The sequence below is a fragment of the Antechinus flavipes genome, chromosome 3, assembly GCF_016432865.1.
Source record: "Antechinus flavipes isolate AdamAnt ecotype Samford, QLD, Australia chromosome 3, AdamAnt_v2, whole genome shotgun sequence".
NCBI lineage: Eukaryota > Metazoa > Chordata > Mammalia > Dasyuromorphia > Dasyuridae > Antechinus > Antechinus flavipes.
The window spans coordinates 13195806-13217986 of NC_067400.1; the positions used below are offsets into that span (position 1 = coordinate 13195806).

General features: G+C 39.6%; 1 protein-coding gene across 1 annotated transcript in view; it reads right to left on the minus strand.

The window, feature by feature from the left end:
* Window positions 1–11700, minus strand: part of GPR149 (G protein-coupled receptor 149) — an 87586-nt gene extending 75886 nt beyond the window's left edge. The window contains exons 1-2 of the mRNA XM_051991801.1: window positions 6931–11700; window positions 5182–5374 (exon numbers count right to left, since the gene is read on the minus strand). Coding sequence (XP_051847761.1) covers window positions 5182–5374; window positions 6931–7947 — 1210 coding nt within the window. The 5' untranslated portion in view covers window positions 7948–11700. The remainder of the gene's footprint in view (window positions 1–5181; window positions 5375–6930) is intronic.
* Window positions 11701–22181: the final 10481 nt, after the last annotated feature.

Consider the following 22181-nt stretch of genomic DNA (forward strand, 5'->3'; position numbering starts at 1 on the left):
AAACACGTTTTTTTTTTCCAAGAGAAAAGATGTAACTTGAATAAAATGTTGTTTTGTGCTCAGTTGAGAAAGAATATTAAAAGGTCATGAATAAGCAAAAGGAACCAAAAAAAAAAAACACCATAGCCATCTTGCAGAAAGTATTTTTACTTTCAAGTAGTAGCTGATTTAAAGTTAGACTGTAAAAATGAAGCAACAGGGGAAGAAAGAGAGAGAGAATGAGAGAGAGAGAGAGAGGAAGAGGAGGAGGAAGAGGAACAGGGAGAGGAGGAGAAGGAGGAGGAGGAGGAGAGAGAGAAAGAGGGAGAGGGAGGGAGGGAAGGAGGAAGAGAACTATAGGTATAGGAAATGACAGAGTATATTTTTTAAAAAGTTGGGACCTATGGAATGATCAAAGAATTATTATACCATAAACTTACTAAAAGTTAAAAATAAAGAAAATACTTTTATTTTTTAATAATCTGATTTTTATTCTCTACTTCTATTATGTATAAAACCTTAGAGAATTCATCAGTGCAGGGAGCACCTGGGGGAAAATGAAGAATAACTTCTTAACTTCTCTGAAATTTATGTTAGAAAGTTTTCTTAGGGCAATTACAGGCTAATCAACCTGCTCAAGATCACAGTGTCTGTTGCATGTACTTGAACTCTAGCTTTCTATTAATCCATGAATCTTAACATAACCAAATATCTGGATTATATTTTTATTCATTCATTCATTTATTTATTGACAAAGTATTTTGAATTAAATGACTTGCCTAGGGTCACCATCTAGTCAATGGTAAGTGTCTGAGCTAGAATTTGAACTTAGGTCCTTCTGACCCCATGGCTGATACTTTATGATCCAGGGTCCTCAAATACGGCCCGTGGACCAGATATGGCAGTTGAGGATGATTATCCCCCTCACCCAGGGCTATGAAGTTTCTTTATTTAAAGGCCCACAAAACAAAGTTTTTGTTTTTACTATAGTCTGGCCCTCCAACAGTCTGAGAGACAGTGAACTAGCCCCCTATTTAAAAAGTTTGAGGACCCCTGCTCTATACATTCCCCTACCTAGCTACCTCTGGACTATATTTTGAATTATTTTTCATTTCCTCAAAAAGCTCATCATAATTTCTCTGGGTACTTCAGTTTTTAAGAATTGTTGCAACAATCTACATATTCCATAAATAGCCAAATAAGACTAAAAGAGCAGGCTCAGGGTTGTCTCTATATTTCATTCCAGCTCATGGGAGAGTGAGCTCATCTCAGTAAATCCAGAGCTCCCTCAATTTTTGATGTTACTAGAACTTGGAGCTCCAAGTAAAGACTTCATTTTTTCTGTGTTCCTTTCAAAATATTTGAAGTTTCTTGCAGGGTTTTAAAATGAAATCCAAATGTCTACAAAATAATCCAAAGTATATCCTCATGGTAAGCCTTTTAGGGACAGTTTGTTAGAGAAACATGATTTTGGTATTTGAAGTAATTTTTGGTTAGCCTTGATCTTTCTCCTCTGAGACATTGATAAATACAATTCATGGTTGGAAACAGGGTAGAAGGATCATCTCTGCTAATTATTTTCTTGTTGCCTGAAATTCATTTTCCAGTTTCAGTTCCAATATTTAGCATTCAGTGAAAACTGAGATGCAAAGTCATGTTTGCATTTTCACAGGCAGCTAATGGGCTCAACTGTGCCAGGACAGGAAAAAAAAATCCCAGTTTTGTCTTTGTAATTGGCTGGTATGAGTTGAATGCACAAGAAATGATATTTTACTTTGTTAAAGTAAGAAGGTCTTGGAAGTAGAACTGTTGATCCCTTCTTCCAAAGGATGGTAGGACAATAAGGAATCTGTCATCTGGCCCACTGGAGCCAGGATTTATTATATGCAGACATCGAAAGGGGCCAGGTTTCCAAATTCTGGTTTTTGGTCACCCCAGCAACAAGCATATTTATGGCAGCCCTTCCACCAGCATAAATATTACACACTTTGGCCAGAATCTTAGGAATTCTTTTTTTTTTTCTGGCACTCTGGAGAGTCATGAAAGGATCACTGCACTGTCAACCTAGCGTTAATCAATTCCCTGTAGACTTTTACCCTCACTACAAGCCTGTCTTCACCAGAATCTCTTAAATGGGAGGCATGGGAAGCAGTGTTCTAAGTCAGAAAAATTTATCCTTTCAGTGGTAGTCTATGATTTATAAGAAAGGGTCAGAACTTTGAGCTACAAAGAGAATAAAAGTGAGTGTTTTTTTTCATATGGATGTCAATTAAGTATTTTCTTCCACTCTTCAAAACCTACATGTTTTCCTGAGGTCTCTGGACTGCAGCAGATAGCATCCTTATCCCTGCTTTAATTGACACTCCTCAAGAACTGCTCTAACAAAACAACAACAGTAACAACAGGTGAGCAGCCTTCTGGTGATGAGCCTTGATGTGATTAATTAGGAGTCTGGTTTTTGGATAGAAAGGCTCTCAGTCAGGCACTGGCTCAGATTCAATTGTATTTTTTCCCTAGCCTAGACCAGTGAGATTATTGGTGATATGGGTAATTCTGAATGAGAACATGCCACTTCCCAGTATACTTCTCTGAATTTCACTGTTTTAGATTATAAGGACCCTGCAGGTTAGTTTGTAATTTTAGGTCCCTGGAGGGAAGATGGCTTGGCTGGGGTCACAAAATAAGACTCAGAGGCAGGATATGAAACTGGGTCTTTTTAATTATTAGGTCATGTGCCCTAGTTCACATCCAACCAATGTTTGTAAAACTGCTCCAGCTATTGAGATAGTAAATGTCTCAAGATGATTTGAGACTAGTTTGCATCTAATTAGCTACAATGCATTGTGATATAGGGGACCCCATCCTTCATCCTTCCCATATCCAGTCAATTGCCAGATTCTAGTTTGACAATATCTTTCCCATCCATCTTCTCTCTCTGATCTCATGATGACCATCCTTAAAATCTGTTGCAATAATCCAATCTCTTAGCTTCCAGTCTATTCAATCTCCTGCCTATTTCCCAAATCCTTAAGAGAAATAATCCCCCTCCAATCCAAATATCTGACCAGATTACTCTCATCCTACTGATGAAAGTGTCAATGGTTCTCTCACTTCAGGATTTCCTCAAGGAAAGTACAAACTCTTTAGCCTAATGTTTTAACTCCTTTAGAGTCCTGTTGCTACTGACCTGCCCAGATTTGTTTTATATAACTTTCACACACTTTACATCCCATTTAAATCAGCCAACTTGCTCTATCTGTACCTGTTATTCCATCTCCCATCTCCAGCCCTTGATAAAGATCATCTGTCACCTCCAGAATGCACTTTTTCCTTCACCTATTCCTCTTAGCATTCTTAATTCCCTTAACACTACCCTCAGGCACTACGTGCTCAAGATCCCCTCAGCTTGGAAGTGCTCTTTCTTACGTTGACTTGACTGTTCATATGTTATTTTTGTCTTTGGGGCTAGTATAAAACCTTACACATGAAGGGAATTCAATGTTTGTTAAACTGAAGTTGGTGTTGGTGGTAATGAGATGCTTCTGGATTGGTGATGTCACTGATGAAGAAGAAAAATCCACTATGGATGAAAATTCCCTCAGTTGATGCAATTCAGCAAATCTGAGAATCTTTGAGAATTTCCTGAGACACTGAGAATTTCACTGATTTACTTATAGTAACACAGCTAGCATGTGTCAGTGGCAGGACTTCCTGCTCACCAAAAATCTCTCTATTTACCTCCATCTATGCAGAGGGATCATAGGACCATAGATCATCTGAATAGGTCCTCAGAGGTTAGTTCACCTATTGGCCATTTTACAGATCAGTCAACTGAGGCCCAAGGAGATTAAGTGTTTTGTCCAAGTCACACAGATACAATTAGAGAATAACATGTGATAGAAATAAATATTGTAATAATCTAGTATATAATAATGGCAGCAATAATGACAGTCATTTAATAATAATTTAAGTGATAGTAATATGATTAATAAGGGGAACTGGAGATGTCTACATTATAGATTATGTCTATTTAAAAGATAAAAATGACTTAAAATGAAAAATTTGTCCATACAATTCCCAATAATTAGTTTGAAAGTAATACAATCTATTTTCAAGTATCAAAACAGATATTTGAACCCTTCTATATGTGGGGGAAGTTGTTCTTTTCCTTTTGACACCATCAAAAGAGAGGCTCCGTTTCATTAGTTTTTATAACTTGTTAAAAAAAAAAAGGGTGCAATCTGGTCTATCCTTGAATAGATGGCAACTAGGGTGTCACAAAACACAACTGTGGAAAATTGTTCTTTCAATTGCAACTTTCCAGCATTAAGATACTCTTCCAGCAAGAATGGAAGGAAGATTCTTTCTGGTTTTTTCTTTCCTTGGATCTTGGCCATTTCTGTCCTGCTGTTCTCAAAACCTTTCCAGAGAGAGGCCTGAGCTTGTCCTTTTCTTTTAAATTAGCTTTTTCTTTTGTCTTCTCCCTCTTCTGCTTACTTCCCAACCCAGGAAAAGAACAGAAAGTCGTGGAGCCCTTTGTTTTAATTGGCTGCTCCAAGAACAATAATTTGTGCCTGGGATTTTCGCTCACGTCTGCTTCTGCATAAGAATTTGCTATGCACACTTGGTAGCTTGCTATCCTCCCTTCCCTCCCAATCCAGGAGAGGCTTGGGAAGAGAGAAAAGTAATGAGGGCCCCATCAATGGCAAGCTGTAAGGAATACAAATGAGCCCCCAGCCTCTTTGTGTCTATCTCAAAAACTTTTGTTGCAAAGTCTGCTTGGGACCAGCTTGAAAGTTGCCTGAACTCTCAAGTGCTTTTAAAGCCTTGGAGAAAAAGGCCCCTTATTTTTCCTCCTTCTACATTTGATATTTAACATGGGTCCATCTTTCCTGGTCCTCAGTACCGCTTGGGAAATGGGATAGTAAGGTCCAGTCTAGGATGGAGGAAGTTACATGGAGAGGGATCAAACCTTGGATTAAAAAGAAAAGTCATTTCTCCTTGCTCTGTATCCTGTATTCCAACACGGGATGCCCTACTCTGATTCTTCCAAACTAAGGAGGTCTAGGATGGGAATAGGGTCTGATAACTAACGGACTCTGGGATTGTTTCCTGCACTCGTGCTCCATCAATCCCTGTCCCAGCAGCCCCTGTCCCAGCAGCCCCTGCCCACAGAGCCCCACTCTCTGGGCCCCGCCTTACTTTTGGTCTCCTCGGAAGTCGCAGCATCTGCGCCCCTCGGGCAGTTAATGATGCAGCCACAGGGCAGGTGAGTCCAGCGCTCGGACAAGACAAATACTGGGGTCACGGTGGTCGCCAGGGTGGTCAGCAGAAAGCTGAAGAGTTCGAAAGGGAGGCTCTGGAATTCTGGGGTGTTCTGGGCCACCATGTGGATCTGCAAGGACACGGGCTTCAGAATTCGAGCGCTCACAGCCCTGTGGCCTCCATCCCCCACTCCCGGCCTCCACCCCTGGCCTCGCTGACCTCCAGGGCACCCCGAATCCTGCCTGACGTTGCTCTTCCCCGAGTCCCCACCGTGCACGTTCCTTTGCCAGCTCTCCCGCCCGCCTTCCCAACGGGGGTCCTGCCCTTCTTCCGGCCCGGATAGCTCCGGGGCAGGCGAGGCTGAGAAGATCTCTACAGGAGGCACCTCGACTCCTTCATGGAGAAGCAAAGGAAAGGAGAGGCAGGCCGGAGGCAGTGGGGGAGGCGGCCAGGAAGAGGGTGCGCTCCCACCCAGGCAGTGCAGCCCAACCTGGCGGGACTTGTTCCCCGCTTGCCCAACCCTGGCCCGCCAGACCCTGAAAGCCCAGTGTCTGGAAGGGACGGTGTAGTGTAGTGGGTGCTTCCGCCGCCAGGCCTAGGCTGGGTTAGCGGCACTCGGAACCAGCTTGGGCGGCCACCGGGTTGGGCTGCAGTCCCTCCCGGGCTCCACCTCCCTAACCGTAGGAGAAACTCGCGGCACCGGATAGCAGCCTGTCCCGGTTAGCAAGAGACTAAGGAGGGAATCCCCGGTATCTTGTCACCCCTTCTGCCTGCACCGTCTCTTCCCACCTGTCCGTTTGCTCCACCGGCCCCGGGGCGGTCTCCGCGAGAGCAGGGGTGCGGCTAGGAGAGGCTGGAGATGGGGATGAGCCTGGGACAGCTCTGGGGCCCGAATCGGGATGGGAACTGAGACGGAAATGGGATCGGGAGGAGGACGTGGATGGGGATGGGACGCGGAATGAGGGAGGGATTGAAGTTAGGGACAGAGACGGAGACGGGAACTGGGATGGTTCCGGATATGGGTCCGGGACTGGAATCCGGCAGGGCCGGGGATGGAAATTGGGATAAAGTCAGGGATAGAGATGGGGACTGGGATGGCTCCGGATATGGGTCCGGGATTGGAATCGGGCAGGGCTAGGGATGGAAATTGGGGTAAAGTCAAGGATGGAGACGGGGACTGGGAAATTGGGGCAGGGCCGGGGATGAAAATGGGGGTAGGGTCAGGCATGGAGATGGGGATGGGATAGAAATATTGGGAGGAGGCAAGTTCGGGCTAAAAGGACAATCTCCTTTCCCTCCCCGCCACCCTTGCAGAATCCCCAGAGCTATCTCGGGAGAGGGAGAGGAGTGTCTTGGGTGGGAACCCTAACAAGTTTGGAAAACGTTAAAAACACACGTACACACACGCCAGAGCCTTCTAAGCTGACACATTCCCACAGAGACTTACGGCCCACCGGTCAGGGAGCGACTCTGAAGGAGGGATCCCTGATGGAACCCCAGTGACACTCAAAGAAGCGTCTTAGTGACCCGCCCGCAAGCGCGCACGAACTCAGACTTGCACGTGCATCCATCCGTCAGTCCATCCACCCACCCACCCATCCACCCATCCATCCATCCACCCATCGTTACTTGCTTCATGCTTTCCTGCTCCCCCCCCCCCTTTTTTTTTTTTCCTTTTTTGGTTACCATCATTGGAAGCCAAAGGACGACCTTGGTTAGAGCCAGAATCAAGGAGAATCTCTTCTGGGCTATGCTCACGCTGAAGCTTCGGCTGTCCCGTCGCACGTCCCCTGGCCCCCGGCCGGGCCGCCTGCAGACTCCAGCCCCCGCCTCGGCCCCCGTCCCGGGCCCTCGCCCTGCGGCCGGACCCAGTCCAAAGGCAGCCTCGGAGCGCGCGGTGCTCCCCGGTCCCCTGAAGAACTGCGCCGTCGGGGTCCGAGCATCCTCCGGGGTGGCGGGGAGGGCGCTGCCCCCGGACGGAGGGGTACACGGCGTGAAGCCTCCTCCGCGAGAGATTTCCTGGTAATTGAGCCGAAAGCCGGGCAGCTGCTCGGAGCAGAGCAGCTGGTAGGTGAGCGGCACGGAGAAGCCGGCCAGGACGCAGAAGCTCAGCGCGTAGACCACAAAGAGCGGCAGGGAGCTGCTGCTGTCGGCCAGGCACCCCCAAGGCGTGGGGACGAAGCTCCCCCAGCCCCAGAGAGGGTGCGTGCAGATCAGCAGGCTGCCCCCCCAGATGGCGAGCAGGACTACCAGCAGAGCGCGGGGCTGGCTGCCCGCGCCGGGGCTCGCCACGCTTCTGCGCAGCGTGTAAAAGTTGTAGGAAACTATAACCGCCGCCTTCAGGTTGCTGGAGATGCCCTGGAACAGGTAGAGGAAGGCCGACGTGGCGCACAAAGGTAGGGACTCCCTGGGGCTGGCTCTGGGCCACTGCAGGAACAGGAAGATGCTCATGGGCAGGACGCTGATCAAGTCGTCCGCTGCCCAAGAGGCCACCAGCATGGAGAGCACGGTCTTGTGGGGCATTCTGAGCAGGCACACTAAGGAATAAACGCTTCCCAGCAGCGCTGTGATGGTCATCACAAACGTCAAGCAGAGGAAGAAGACATTGAAAGGTCTTGCTCTCTGGGGGGTCGGGTCCTTAATGGGACTCTCCATCCCCGAACTTGTCCCATTCATGGAAAAGTTACTGGGGATCAGAGACATCGTCCCGGGAAGACAATGACTTGTTCTTATCAATGACTCTGCAAGTTTTCCCCAATCAAAGCATGGCTAGGAATGGCCAGATGAAGCTTTTCTGCTCCCCCCGCTCCCCCCAAAAAGAGATTCTTTTCTGCCTTTAGAGATGAGTCTATCTGTTCAAGTCCTTCAGAATACGTCAGGCAAGTGGCCCATTGGTTTGCCAACTCAAAAATCGGGGTCCGCTTAAGGGAATAGTAGCAGAAAACCAAAATCCAGAATAAAACCTGACAACCTCCCCACCAGAACTCCCACCCCCCAAGTTTCAGGCAAGAAAGCGGTTCGTCTCGGATCCCGTCTTATTCCTTTGCGCGCGGCCAGCCATGTTCCCTGATTTTCCGAATCCCCAAACTCCAGTCACTTTGGGGAGTAGTTCAAGGAGAGCCTTGCTGGCAAGCTGGGTCGCAAAGGAAGGCGGATCTTCAGGGACGGTTCGAGCCTGCTAGCTCAGCTACAGAAAGAGCACACAACGAAAGGCTCGGTCTTGGAAGCAAGCTGCTGCTGCTGCTGCTGCAGGAGGGAGGAGTCTGCTCCGAGCAGGCTAGAGGCAGGGACACGAAAGAGGGGGAGGAGGAGGGAAGGGACGTGTGCGCTCACAGAGAGAGACCTGGTTCTCAGCCGGATCCCAAGCAAGACACGGTCCTGGCTCAACCACACCCTTAGGACTCCTGGGAAATGCTGGGTTAAGCCAGATGTCATCCTTCGGAGCTCGGAACTGCTCCAGCAGCTCGGATGCTGCTTTCGCTAGGATCGCCGTTTCTGTTTCAGGATGGAGAGGAACACAAACCTACGGATTCCTCTTGGGAGGGGAGGAGTGGAAAGATGAAAAGAAAATTCAGTCTTATTAGGATGAAAAATAATGACTATTTTCATTTGTGTCACAAGCTAAAAAAAATCCTAGAAGTAAAGAGTGCCCTGGTGGATAGCGGGCAGCCTCAGCGTGAGAAAGGCTGCCTCGGCTCCTCTCTCTGTCTGGCACACGCTGACTCTCATCCTGAGAAAGTCCTATAAACTTCACAACGTCTCCAGGCAACTCTCTAGATCAGAAATTGCAGAGCAGTCGGTTACCCATCGGCATTGACAGAGGGACTTTTCTCACTTGTAGTTTGGTCCATAGAACCAAAAGGTCTCCTAGAAATCACGGCTCTCCATCCACTTTACCAGCCCCCCTCCCCATTCCCACCCCCACTCCAAGACTCAAAATAAAAGCAAATGTGCTTAAGTTTATTTTTTAAAAATCACATGTGCGATCCCCAAATCCAAACAAGTCATTGGATATTCACCACGATGAATTTCTCAAAGGACAGGACAGAAGCTATGTACAACAGCAAGAAGCCATTGTGGTTTGTATTTTTGTTTGTTTGTTTTCAGTAAACAGGGCCATTTAAACATTTGCTATCTCCAGCAGTTTCACTGCTGCTTGAAAATAAATACAGGCCCAGTTTGAGAGCACATCTATAATCCTAGCTCCTGGAGAGGCTGAAGCTACTGGGTCATTTGAGCTTCAGGAAGTCTGAGCTGCAAGGCCTGGGACACCTGGGCTTCAATAGAATGATCCCCTGGAGGGAATGGGCACCAAGTTGATTAAAGAGAAGAAAAGTGATCCATATGGGAAAAGGAGATGATCAGAGTTCCTATATGGAACAATTTACCACAGGGATTGTAGCTAGTTCCTGAATTTTCAGCCTGGGTGAAATAGTTTTTAAAAAAAAAGGAAGAAAGGAAGGAAGGAAGGAAGGAAGGAAGGAAGGAAGGAAGGAAGGAGGGAGGGAGGGAGGGAAAGAAGAGAGAAAAAGAAAAAAAAAGATAAGAAAGCATGCTTTAGTGGAAGGCCTAATGGATCATCAGTTAGGAAGCCTTGGTTCTGGTTCTCTCCTGTATATTAACTCATTTGGAGTAATCACTTTTCTGGGCTTATTTCCCTTTTATGAAAAGGAAAGGTTTAGACTAGATGTCTCTGCGATCCTTTGACTTCCTATGATGCTGTGACACATTGGAAGCACTACAACTAGGATAAGCTCTTTTTATGCCTCTGGAAAGATTTGCAAATTTTCTTCCTTTCTGGAGGGGAAGAAGAGGCAGCTTCTCCTTCACTGTTAACATGTACAACTTTTCTTAGCAAACCTATTTGCCGTGGAGAGTGTATTTGGTAAAACCTGAGTTAAAAGCCTGTCTCAGACACTAGCTTTATGATTCTGTAAATAAGGATCACTTTTAATATTTGTCTCACAGAGTTGTTCTTAAAAACATCAAATGAGGTAACATGAAAACAGTGTTGCAAAACTGAAGGCCCTACTATGCTATGTAAATAGCAGCTATTATATTAATAGAATCAAAGGATTTAGAACCTTTGAGTTCATCTATCCTGACCAGCTCATTTTCTGGAGGACAATGAGAAACAGAGAAGTTTAAATCACACAGCTAATAAGGGAGATGCCCAACTCTCCCAGGCCAGTAGTATGGTTCAGTCCAAGGTTCCCTATGATGATGACTCCATCTCTGGACACAGACAAATGTGAACATGAACATCAGAAGCCCCTGCTTAGAACCAGACCACTGGTTCTACTTCTGGTCATTCAAGTTCTGGATATCTGGGTTGAATCCTATTACGTGGGGGAGACAGAGAGAAGTTGATGAAATATGTGGCTTTCGAGTATCATGTTGACTTAATTAATGACTAAAACTGCATTTGCAAGCTAAGTCAAGAAGCATTTATTAATTACTTATTATGCTGCATTGGAGATACAAAAAAAAAAAAAAGCAAAAACCCAGTCCCTCCCTCAGAGAATTTACTTTCTAATGGGATACACAATGGTAAATAATTTGGTAAATACTTAGATATAAACAGAGAATGTTAAAAGTGAAATAACTAATAGTGAGGGGACTGAGAAAGGACTGTGATTTGAGCTGAGTCTTGAAGGAATTCACGGAAGTTTTTGTGCTCAGCATTCCAGCCACGAGAAAGCAGTCGATGCAAAGACATCAGAATTGGAGACGGAGTATCGTATTGGAGGAATTGCATCAAGACCGGTGTTATTGGGATCCGGATCTATGGAACCAAAAAGAGAAAATAGGACACTTAGTATTGTTCATATGCTATGGATATAGTCAGGATATGTCATCCGTTTCTCTTGTCATCACTCTCTATGGACAAACAATCAGCCTCCAGAGTGATTTTGAAAGCAGATTCATCACCAGCTGTAGTTCAACTCTGGTTCCAAGAGAGCAAATTATCCTGTGGTATTGTGTCAATACAAAGAAGGTTTGGAGATTTTCTGCTACCTAACCAGTAAATTTCAATGTATTTTAAAATTGTACTGCTTCATAATCTCTAACGTGGTAATCAAGTCCAAATTCATTTTGATTGTCATGGTAAAATTGTACTATTTCATTGGACCTCTTCTCACTTTTTAATTTTTTTTATGTTTCTGAAACTTGTTCTGTGCTATAATCCAATTCAAAAGGGGCAACTTGATTTCTGACTTTTGATCTTTGGATTAGCCAGACACATCTGTCACACAGTTATGAATCAATGACTATTCACTGCTATTAATAATGGTTGACAATATATTTTATTTATTGATTTTTACTTAAAGTTAAATGTTATTCTTCAACTCACCCTGAAGCACGGCTCATATTCGTCTATCTTTTATTCTCTGGGACATGTCTTGAGCAATGATAATGATATCAACAGTGACAACAATGATAATAAAACGTGTAAATCATCTTGAATTGTCAAATTTCAAATGATACAAAGCTGGGAAGAATAACTGTCATTGGATTAGAATACTATAAACAATTTAGGACTAGAAACAACCTTAGAGAATATGTTTTTTAACCCTCTCACTTTTTTAACAAGGAAATTGAGGTCGAGAGGAGTTTATTGTTCTTGTGTCACTTAAGCTGTGAGAGACACAAGATTTGAATGTGCATCCTTTGAATCCAAATCCCATGCTTTTCCCTCTGGATCACACTTACCTCTGATTAAGATCCACAAAAACTCAACAGGTTATAGACTGAACTGAAGCCAATTAGACATGATTAATAAAGACTGATTTAAGGCCTTTAGTTTATAAAAATCAATTTCACTCATATGGCATAAGGAAGATGAGGCAGAGTTCATTTCAATATAAAGAAAATTTTCTGCTCTCCAAAAGTGCATTAGGTTGCTCCCTATTATGTAGTATATCCCTTTTTAAGTAGTAGCATCCCTTCACTTACACATTTTCAACTAGATTTGTACTGCACACTCTCTTCTTTGGTATATTAAAGATGAGATTCTTAATCATGGTATTGAGATAAGATTGGATGTCTCTGAAGTTACTTCCAAGTCTCCAACAATATGAGTCAATCACAGTTTCATGCTGTTTTTGCCATTGTGTCTGAATTTAACATTTTTCTTTCCCTATCTATTATATATTACTGACACTGAAAAATCTGAAGTCATCCATTGCATCCCAGATCATCACTAGTTGCCTTGACTTTTGTCTTGCCACTGGACTTTGATGATTCTGGAAGAGATTTTTGACGCTGACTATTTCATTCAACTTTGCTTTCCTTAAATCTAGTTTACATAGGAGTCAAGCTATAAACCTGTGGTTCTACTGGTCCTCTTCAAAAATGAAGGGCAAATGACAACAACAACAATATTCCTGCACATTTTTTAAAAAGTTCTCTTCCAATTTCATTTTTTCTAGGTAAAATTATTTAAAAATATTTTTGAAATCCATTGTCCCACAAGTCAGACAGTTATAGGATTACTTTCAAAAGACACTATTAAATTGTATATCCTTTGACCATTTATCAATTGGGGAATGATTCATATTCTTATAGACTTGACAAAATTCTTCATACTTTGACCTGATAATCCCTGATACCTCATGTATTGTGGGCAAGTGGTATGGACTTTGGATGTGCTATTTATCATTTAATATGGTATAAAAAATAGCTCAGTGTAGTCACTAGATAACTAGCCTTGGAGACAAGAAGACTTGTCAAGGCATAGCTCTAATGAACTCTCTCAGTACTATGGGAAAGTTAATTAATATTGTAATACTCTCGGTATCCTTCTCAGTAGCCTTTAAGTTATAGACAAATTGTCATTCTTAATTGGTGAAGGAAGTTTCTGCACCAGAAGTTCCCTGCACCAAAGATACTTGAAGTGTGTATATAAATGTATAATATGAAGTGTTTATATATGTATACAAATATGTATATATGTATATTCTTATGGTATGATTTTTACATGTGGCCTCTATAGTAGAGCATATTGTCAGCCAAATGGTATCTATCACGTCATTAGGGTTCAATGGTTATTTGCTGATAAGAATGATATCTGAACTTTATATATAATTTTAAGTTCTATATAAATATATGTAGAAATATGTTTATATATGCATTTATTTGTGTGTCATATATAATATAGGTATTTTTGGAGAGAATGAGGGTGATAGACAGAGAGAAGATATAGAAACAGAGACAGAAAGAAACAGAGAGACAGAGAAAGAACTGTCATGTAGGATATTTCTGTAAATAATTATCATCATAAAATACATTGTAATTATTTGTACTTCTACCATAAAAGAAGACAACTGTGCAATTTTGAAATCACAAAAGCAATTCCTTAAGTAGTGATCATTTACTTTACATTCTTCATAAGATAGCTATTTTTTTATTTCTTTGGTTTTTGGTGAGACAATTGGGGTTAAGTGACTTGCCCAGAGTGTTATGTGTCTGAGGTCAGATTTGAATTCAGGTTCTCCTGAATCCAGGTCTGATGGAACACCCCATAAGATAATTTTAAATGACAAGCTTTTCTAATGCATTTTAAATATGATCTAATTTACAATAATTCAATTTACAAACTTCTTTCCAGGAATATTATTATTATTATTATTTTTGCTCAAGAGAATTGCAGCTGCCCTCTGGTATCCTGAAGAGTTCCAGTTATTGTAAAAGCACATAGTCCATTTTCCTTACAACATCCCTCTGAACAACAACAAAAATTGCCCCGAATAGAATTCTGAAATAATCAAAGAAAGATTTCTAGGAAGGACCTTTACAACTACAAAGAACTCATTCATCTCTTTGGAATGACCACATCACAGTGGCCCCCATTTACTTTACTCACCTGATATAAGACTTAGTGTCTTTGATTATTTCAATTCTGCATGCTATTACCCAGTGAGTAGGGAAGGCAAAGTTGGCCTTAATGTCAATAAAAATTCCATTTGCCTCAGACACAAATAAACCCAGATGAATATCTCTTGAACTATTGACATTTTAAGTTACCTTGAGCATAAATTATCTCTTTCTTATAGCACCTGAACATCTCAGACAATAAACACTGAGCTCCATGACAGTATTTTTTCTCTTTCTTTAAAAAATTAATTGTCATTGTTGGCATAGTCATTTCTGAAAGTCACTGGAGACAATTCATTTTTCCAAAATTCAATTCGTGTCTAGAAATTACGAAAGACAAGTTAAGTGTTTTTCATAATAAAGTGAGACTTTGATCTTTTATGGCAAACACACGATCAAACAAAAAGTGTTTAGCTTTAACTAAATTTAATGCTTCAAAGCTCAGTGATCCATTGACGTATCAGTGAATCACTGTTGCCAACACTCCCTTTACTAACAACAATTTGCAATCCCACCATCCCTGGTAAATTATCTTCATGAGTTACTGAGGCAAAAAAAAAATTATTACCTAATAGAAAAGTCTCTAGGGATAAACCTTATTTAACTTAATTAGGCTTATCTTCATGTGAGAGTTATATAGTCCTTCATTGAGACTGAACATTTAAAAATGCTTTATGAATATACTCTTCTTTTTAAAACTATCACAAACACTTTCTGATGAGTCCTCCTTTTCAATGAAGCTTACATTCTTCATTAGATGTTTACTCTTCAGAGTAGACTCTTGAGTATACAGTATCTTAGGGCAGGTATTATTTTCCCCCTTTCTTTATGTCCTATCTCAGCACAGAGCCTAAATCTGATAAATATTTTTAAAGTGTTTGTGGTTGGATAAGAGATTGGTGGTTAATAATAGTCAAATAAAATAAATCAACACATTGTTCAATTAGGAAAATCATGCCTCATTCCATACTTACTGTGGAGTATTTCTTTACAAAAGGTGGGAGGCAGTCTTAGTGATCAAGGTGTTTGAAGGGGAGATAGTTCTCTGTGCTGATCATAATTCTGAAGTCTTAAAGTGATGTTTTCTTTTATTTTGGTCATCAGATAAATTGTGATCTTGATTTTGTTTAGTTCATTCTGAATCAATTTATGCAAATTTTAAACTTCTCTGGATTCTTCTTATTTATCTTTCCTTTTGGCTTAGTTTTATTAATTCTATTCTTTTCTCATTTGTAAAATAGGATACAATAATAATCTTTACTCATAGGATTATTATGAGGATTAAATTATATGATGTAGGCAACATACTTTGTATATAAAAATCATAAATGAGAACTAGTGTGACTTGAATCTTTGTCCTTTTGTTCAAAATGATGAAGCTCCTGCTCGACTAAATAACCATTAGCTTTTCTTACCACACTGAATCAGTAGAGTGAGTCCTTAATATTCTAAGGACATGCCTGGAATTAGCACAAGTACTAGGTACAAGATAAATGTTTGGTGTGATCATTTATACCACAGAAATTGGCAAATGAGGAGGTAGATTCAATATGGTAGAGAGAAACAAGGAAGTTTCCTGACCTCTCTCATTTCCTTTGGAAACAACATTAAATCAAGCCTCCAAATGGATTCTGGAGTGATGGAGTGAAACATTTTTCCAGGTTACTATAACTTAGAATAACTTCAGGAAATGTCTTTCTCAGGTCAAAGGAGATCCCAACTCAATGCAGATGGTGTCCAGGCAAAACAAAGGGAAGCCCTTAGCCATAGCACAGATCAACAACTGATGTCCCTCAATATTTTTAATATACTGTACTTGTTTTATTTTTTATTTTTTTATTATAGCTTTTTATTTATAAGATATATGCATGACTAATTTTTCAGCATTGATACTTGCAAAACCTTTTGTTCCAATTTCCCCCTCCTTCCCTCCATCCCCTCCTCCAGATGACAGGTAGACCAATACATATTAAATATGTTAAAGTATGTGTTAAATACAATATATGTAAACATATGAGGAGGCAGATTCAATATGGTAGAGAGAAACCAGGAAGTTTCCTAACGTCTCTCATTTCCCTTATTTTATTGCACAAGAAGAATCAAACTTTGAAATAATATACAATTAACTTGTGAAGGAAATCAAAAATGCAGATGGACAAAAATAAAGGGATTGGGAATTCTATGTAGTGGTTCACACTCATTACTCTGAGTTCTTTCACTGGATATAGCTGGTTCAATTCATTATTGTTCTATTGGAACTGATTTGTTTCATTTCCTTGTTGAAGAGGGCCATGTCCATCAGAATTGATCATCATATAGAATTGCTGTTGAAGTATATAATGATCTCCTGGTCCTGCTCATTTCACTCAATATCAGTTCATATAAGTCTCTCCAGGCCTTTCTGAAATCATCCTCCTGGTCATTTCTTACAAAACAATAATATTCCATGACATTCATATACCACCATTTATTCAGCCATTCTCCAATTGAGGGGCATCCACTCAATTTCCAGTTTGATGTCCCTCAGTCTTAACTCAACAGGCCAATGGAACAGCAGGCCAGCTTTGAGTTCCAGCCTCAGCCCAGAAGGAAAATTGCCAGCTCTGGTACTCAGCACAACAGACACAACAGAGCCTAGTAATCACCTTACTGTGGTGAGAAATCTGCAAGCTCCTGAGGCGCTGACATGGAAAGCCAGTGACCAAACTTCTGTCCACCAGACAAAAAAGCTTGGAACAGTGCTCCTGGTGCCACAGGATCTGAATTCATTTTTTTTTTTTAATGAGCAAAAAACTAAAAAAGAACCTTGACCATAGAAAACTACTACTGTGACAAGGAAAATCAAAACAAAAATACAGATAAGGACAACAATGGCAAGACACTTCCATATAAAACCTCAAAGAAGGTTTTTTAAAAATCAAGTGAGGGAGAAAAATTGGGGGAAAATGAGAGTTATGCAGGAAAATTAAGGGAAAAAAGATCATTTTCTTGGAAAGGGAAGACCAAAAATTGACTGAGGAATACAAATAGAAAAGGAGGTACAGAAATTGATTGAAGAAAATTATTCCTTAAAATTAGAATTGGCTAAGTGAAATCTAATGACTATGAATATCAAGAACCAAACAAAATCAAAATGATATATTTTTTTTAAAAGAAGAAAATGTAGAAAAACAACTGATGTAGAAAATAAATCCAGGAGAAAAACATCTTAAAATTATCAGACTTAGAACCATGATTTAAAAAATAGTCTGGACAACATCTTTCAAGAAATTATCAAGGAAAATTTCCCTGATATTCTAGAAGTAGAGGGTAAAATAGTCCTTGAAGGATTCCACTGAATACTTCCTGAAAGAGAGCCCAAAATTAAAACTCCAAGAAACATCATAGCCAAATTCCAGAATTAGCAGGTCAAGGAGGAAATTCAAATATCAAGGAGCCACAATCAGAATTACATGGGACTCAGCAGCTTCTACATTGAAGGAACTTAGAATATGATATTTTAAAAGCAGCTACCCAATCAAGAATTAGCTACCCAGCAAAATTGAGCACAATTTTTCATGGGAGAAAATGGAATAAAATAGGAAATTTTTTTGTGGTATTTGCCAATTTTCTTTTTTTCATAATTATAACTTTTTATTGACAGAACCCATGCTTGGGTAATTTTTTTTTACAACATTATCCCTTGCACTCACTTCTGTTCTGACTTTTCCCCTCCTCCCCCCACCTCCTCCCCCAGATGGCAAACAGTCCTATACATGTTTTTTTTTTTTGAAAAATAAAAAGCTTTAATAAACAAAAAGAAGTTAGTTAAATTGATCATCTTTCTCTAAACTAACAATATTAAAGGGACTAAATAGATGTAAGTTCAGCCTAGTACTGACTTTCTCTAAGGAGAGCAGAGAAGTCAAATTATCCAGCTTTAACTTCTCCTTCTGGCAGGAATTAAAATCTCTCTTCTTTTTTTTTTTTAAATAACTTTTTATTTACAGAACCCATGCCAGGGTAATTTTTTTACAACATTACCCCTTGCACTTACTTCTGTTTCGATTTTTCCCCTCCCTCCCTCCACCCCCTCCCCCAGATGGCAAGCAATCCTTTACATGTTAAATAGGTTACAATATATCCTGGATACAATATATGTGTGTAGTACTGAACAGTTCTCTTGTTGCACAGGGAGACTTGGATTCAGAAGGTATAAATAACCCAAGAAGAAAAACAAAAATGCAAGCAGTTTATATTCATTTCCCAGTGTTCTTTCGCAGTGTTCTTTCTTTGGGTGTAGCTGCTTCTGTCTATCCTTGATCAATTGAAACTGAATTAGATCTCTTTATCGAAGAGATCCACTTCCATCAGAATACATCTTCATACAGTATCGTTGTTGAGGTATATAATGATCTCCTGGTTTTGCTCATTTCACTTAGCATCAGTTCATGTAAGTCTCACCAGTCCTCTCTGTATTCATCCTGCTGGTCATTTCTTACAGAACAATAATACAGAACATAACGTTCATATACCACAATTTACTCAACCATTCTTCAATTGATGGGCATCCATTCATTTTCCAGTTTCTAGCCACTACAAAGAGGACTGCCATAAACATTTTGGCACATACAGGTCCCTTTCCCTTCTTTAGTATCTCTTTGAGGTATAAGCCCAGTAGTAGCACTGCTGGATTAAAGGGTATGCATAGTTTGATAATTTTTTGAGCATAGTTCCAAATTGCTCTCCAGAATGGCTGTATAAAATAGGAAACTTTAATGAAATAGGGGGCTTTCAAACTTTTCTGATGAAAAGATCAGAGTGAAACAGAAAATTTGATCTTCAAATATAAGGCTAAAGACAAGCATAAAAAAGGAAACAGGAAAGGGAAAAATTTATTCATTAAGATCAAACTGTTTATATCCCTACATGAGTGGATAATACTTATAATTCTTAAGAACTGTATCTCTATTAGGACAGTTATAGGGAGTATACAAAAACATAGGGTGTGAGTATAAGCTGAATTTGATATGAAGATATAAAAAAATTAATGAAAAAAGAATTTTAGTGGGAGAAGATGAAAGGAGGAGCAGAACAGGGTAAATTACATCATATGAAGAAACACAAAAAACCTATTATAAGAAGGAAAAAAGAGAAAGAATAAACATCATTTGAACCTTACTCTTATTAGATATGACTCAAAGAGGGAATAACATACACAGTCAGTTAGGTATAAAAATTAACTTGCTATTTAGAGAAGTAGGAGGAAATCATAGGAGAAAAAGGAAAATAAAAGGGAAGAGGAGGTTGATAGAAGGGAGGGCAGAAGTACAAAGGAAAGGAAGAAAGAAAAGAGTGGGCTGATAGTAGGAAGGACAGATTGAGGGAGGTAGTGATGAAAAGCATATTAGTAAGAAGGGACAGGGTGAAAGGAGAGAGAAAAGTATAAATGGAGGGATAGGATGGAGGGAAATACACAGTTAATAATGATAACTGTAAATGTAAATGGGATGAACTCTCCTATAAAAAGGAAACAAATAGCAGAATGGATTAAAAACCAGAATCCTGTAATATGTTGTTTACAAGAAATACAAATGAAGCAGAGAGATACACACAGGGTGAAAGTAAAAGTCTGGAGCAGAATATATTGTGCTTCAAATGAAGTAAGAAAAAGCAGGGTTAGCAATCCTGATCACAGACAAAGCAAAAGCAAAAACAGATCTAATTAAAACTGATAGGAAGGACACTAAATCTTGACAGAAAGTATTGAAGACTATGAAGTAATATCAATTCTGCACTTAGTTGCACAAAGTAGTATAGCATCTAGATTCTTAGAGGAGAAGATAAGGGAGTTACAGAAAGAAATACACAACAAAACTATACTAGTAAGAGATCTCAATCTTTTTCTCTCAGAACTATATGAATCTAACCTCAAAATAAGCAAGAAAGAAATTAAGGAAATGAATCAAATTTCAGACAGAGAAAAACAGAGAAAGAAAATTATAGACCAATTCCACTGATAAATATCAGTGTTTAAAATTTAAACAAAATATCAGCAAAGAGATTATAGAAATTTATCATTGTTATAACCAGGAAGGATTTATGCCAGGAAATCACAGCTGGTTCAATATTAGGAAATTTACTAGTATAATTGAACATAGCAATAATAAAACTAGCAGAAATCACGTGGTGATCTCAATAGATGCAGAGAAATCTTTTTGACAAAATAGAACACCCATTCTTATTAAAAACACCAGGAATAAGGTAAATAGGAATAAGTAAAGCAGTATCTATCTAAAACCATCAGTAAACATTATTGCAATCTCTATTGCAATGGAGATAAGCTAGAATCATTCCTAATAAGATCAGGGTGAAACAAGCATAATCACAAGAATTCTCATCACCACCACTTTTATTCAATACCATACTAGAAAAAGTTAATTATAGCAATAAGAGAAGAAAAAGAAATCAAAGGAATTACAAAACTCAATGAAGGAAACAAAATTATTACTCTTTGCAGGTGATGTGGTGGAATACTTGGAGAATCCTAAAGAATCAACTGAAAAACTACTTGAAATAATTAACTTTAGCAGAGTTGCTGGATATAAAACAAATTTCTAAATCATTAGTTTTTTTCAAATATTACCAAATTCTACTTAAATTACTTAAATTCTACTTAAATTAAGTTTGGGAAATATAAACTATTTGGGAGTCTATCTGCTAAGATAAACGGGCATTATATGGTCACCATTATAAAACATTTGTCACACAAATAAAATCAGATCTGAACAATTAGAAAAATATCAATTGCTCATGAATATATCAATGTAGTAAAAATGACAATTCTGTCTTCATTAATTTACATGTTCACTGCTTGTTGGAACACACAATCAAAAATTATTTTATAGAGCTAGAAAAAAACTAACTATAAACAATTCGTTTGGAAGGACAAAAGGTCAAGAATATTAAGGGAATTAAAGGAAACAATGCAAAGGAAGGGGATCTAGTTGTATCCGATCTAAAGCTATACTGTAAAGCAGAAATCATCAAAACTATTTGGTACTGGATAAGAAATAAGGTGGAAGATCAGTGAAATGGGTTAGGTACATAAGACATAGTGGTCAGTGACCAGACTAATCTACTATTTGAGAAACCCAAAGGCTCTATCTTTTAAGGTAAAATCTCACTTTGTGACCTGAAAGACTTACATGAACTGATACTGAGTGAAATGGACAGAACCAGGAAAACAGAAATATTGTGGGATGATTATCTATGACTGATATACCTCTTCTTAGCAATACAATTATCCAAGACAATTACAAAGGACTCATGGTGGAAAATGCTATCCACACTCAAAGAAAGAACTGTGGATCCTGAATGCAGATCAAAACATATTATTTTTATTTATTTTCTTTCTTGTGGGTTTTCTCCTTTTGTTCTGATTCTTTTTTTTTTTTTACAACATAACTAATGTAAAAATATATTCAACATGATTGCACAGGAACAACCTACATAGAATTGCTTGGTGTCTGGGGAAGGGGGGAGGGAATGTAGACAGGAAGAATTTAGAATAAAAAATCTTACAGAAATAAATGTATTTACATGCAATTGAAAAAAATACTATTAAGTGGAAAAGAATCAACAAATTATACTATCTGGCCTGGACATATTAGTAAATTGTTAGATTTAAATTGATGGAAAATTTGTTAATAAGGCACTTTAAACTTAAAGATTTATTCTGCAGCCATTTTGAGGGAGAATCATTTAGCAGCATACTCCTTCTTGTCTCCCCATACATCACACAACACATACACACACACACACACAGAGAAATACATACAGGCAAAATTGTATTATGAGGCAAGTTTTCATTCACATATGCTTTCACTTCAATGTTTCTAGCTGATTGCTATTGTATACATTATATAGCTTTGACAATTTAAGATCATGTCCATATGGCACCAAAATAATTATTTTTAAAAAGCATGTTGAATGCTATTGGAACAGCACTAGATTTGGAATTAGGGGACTTTGGCTTGAATTCTAGCACTGCTACTTGATAGTGTGATTTTGGGCAGATA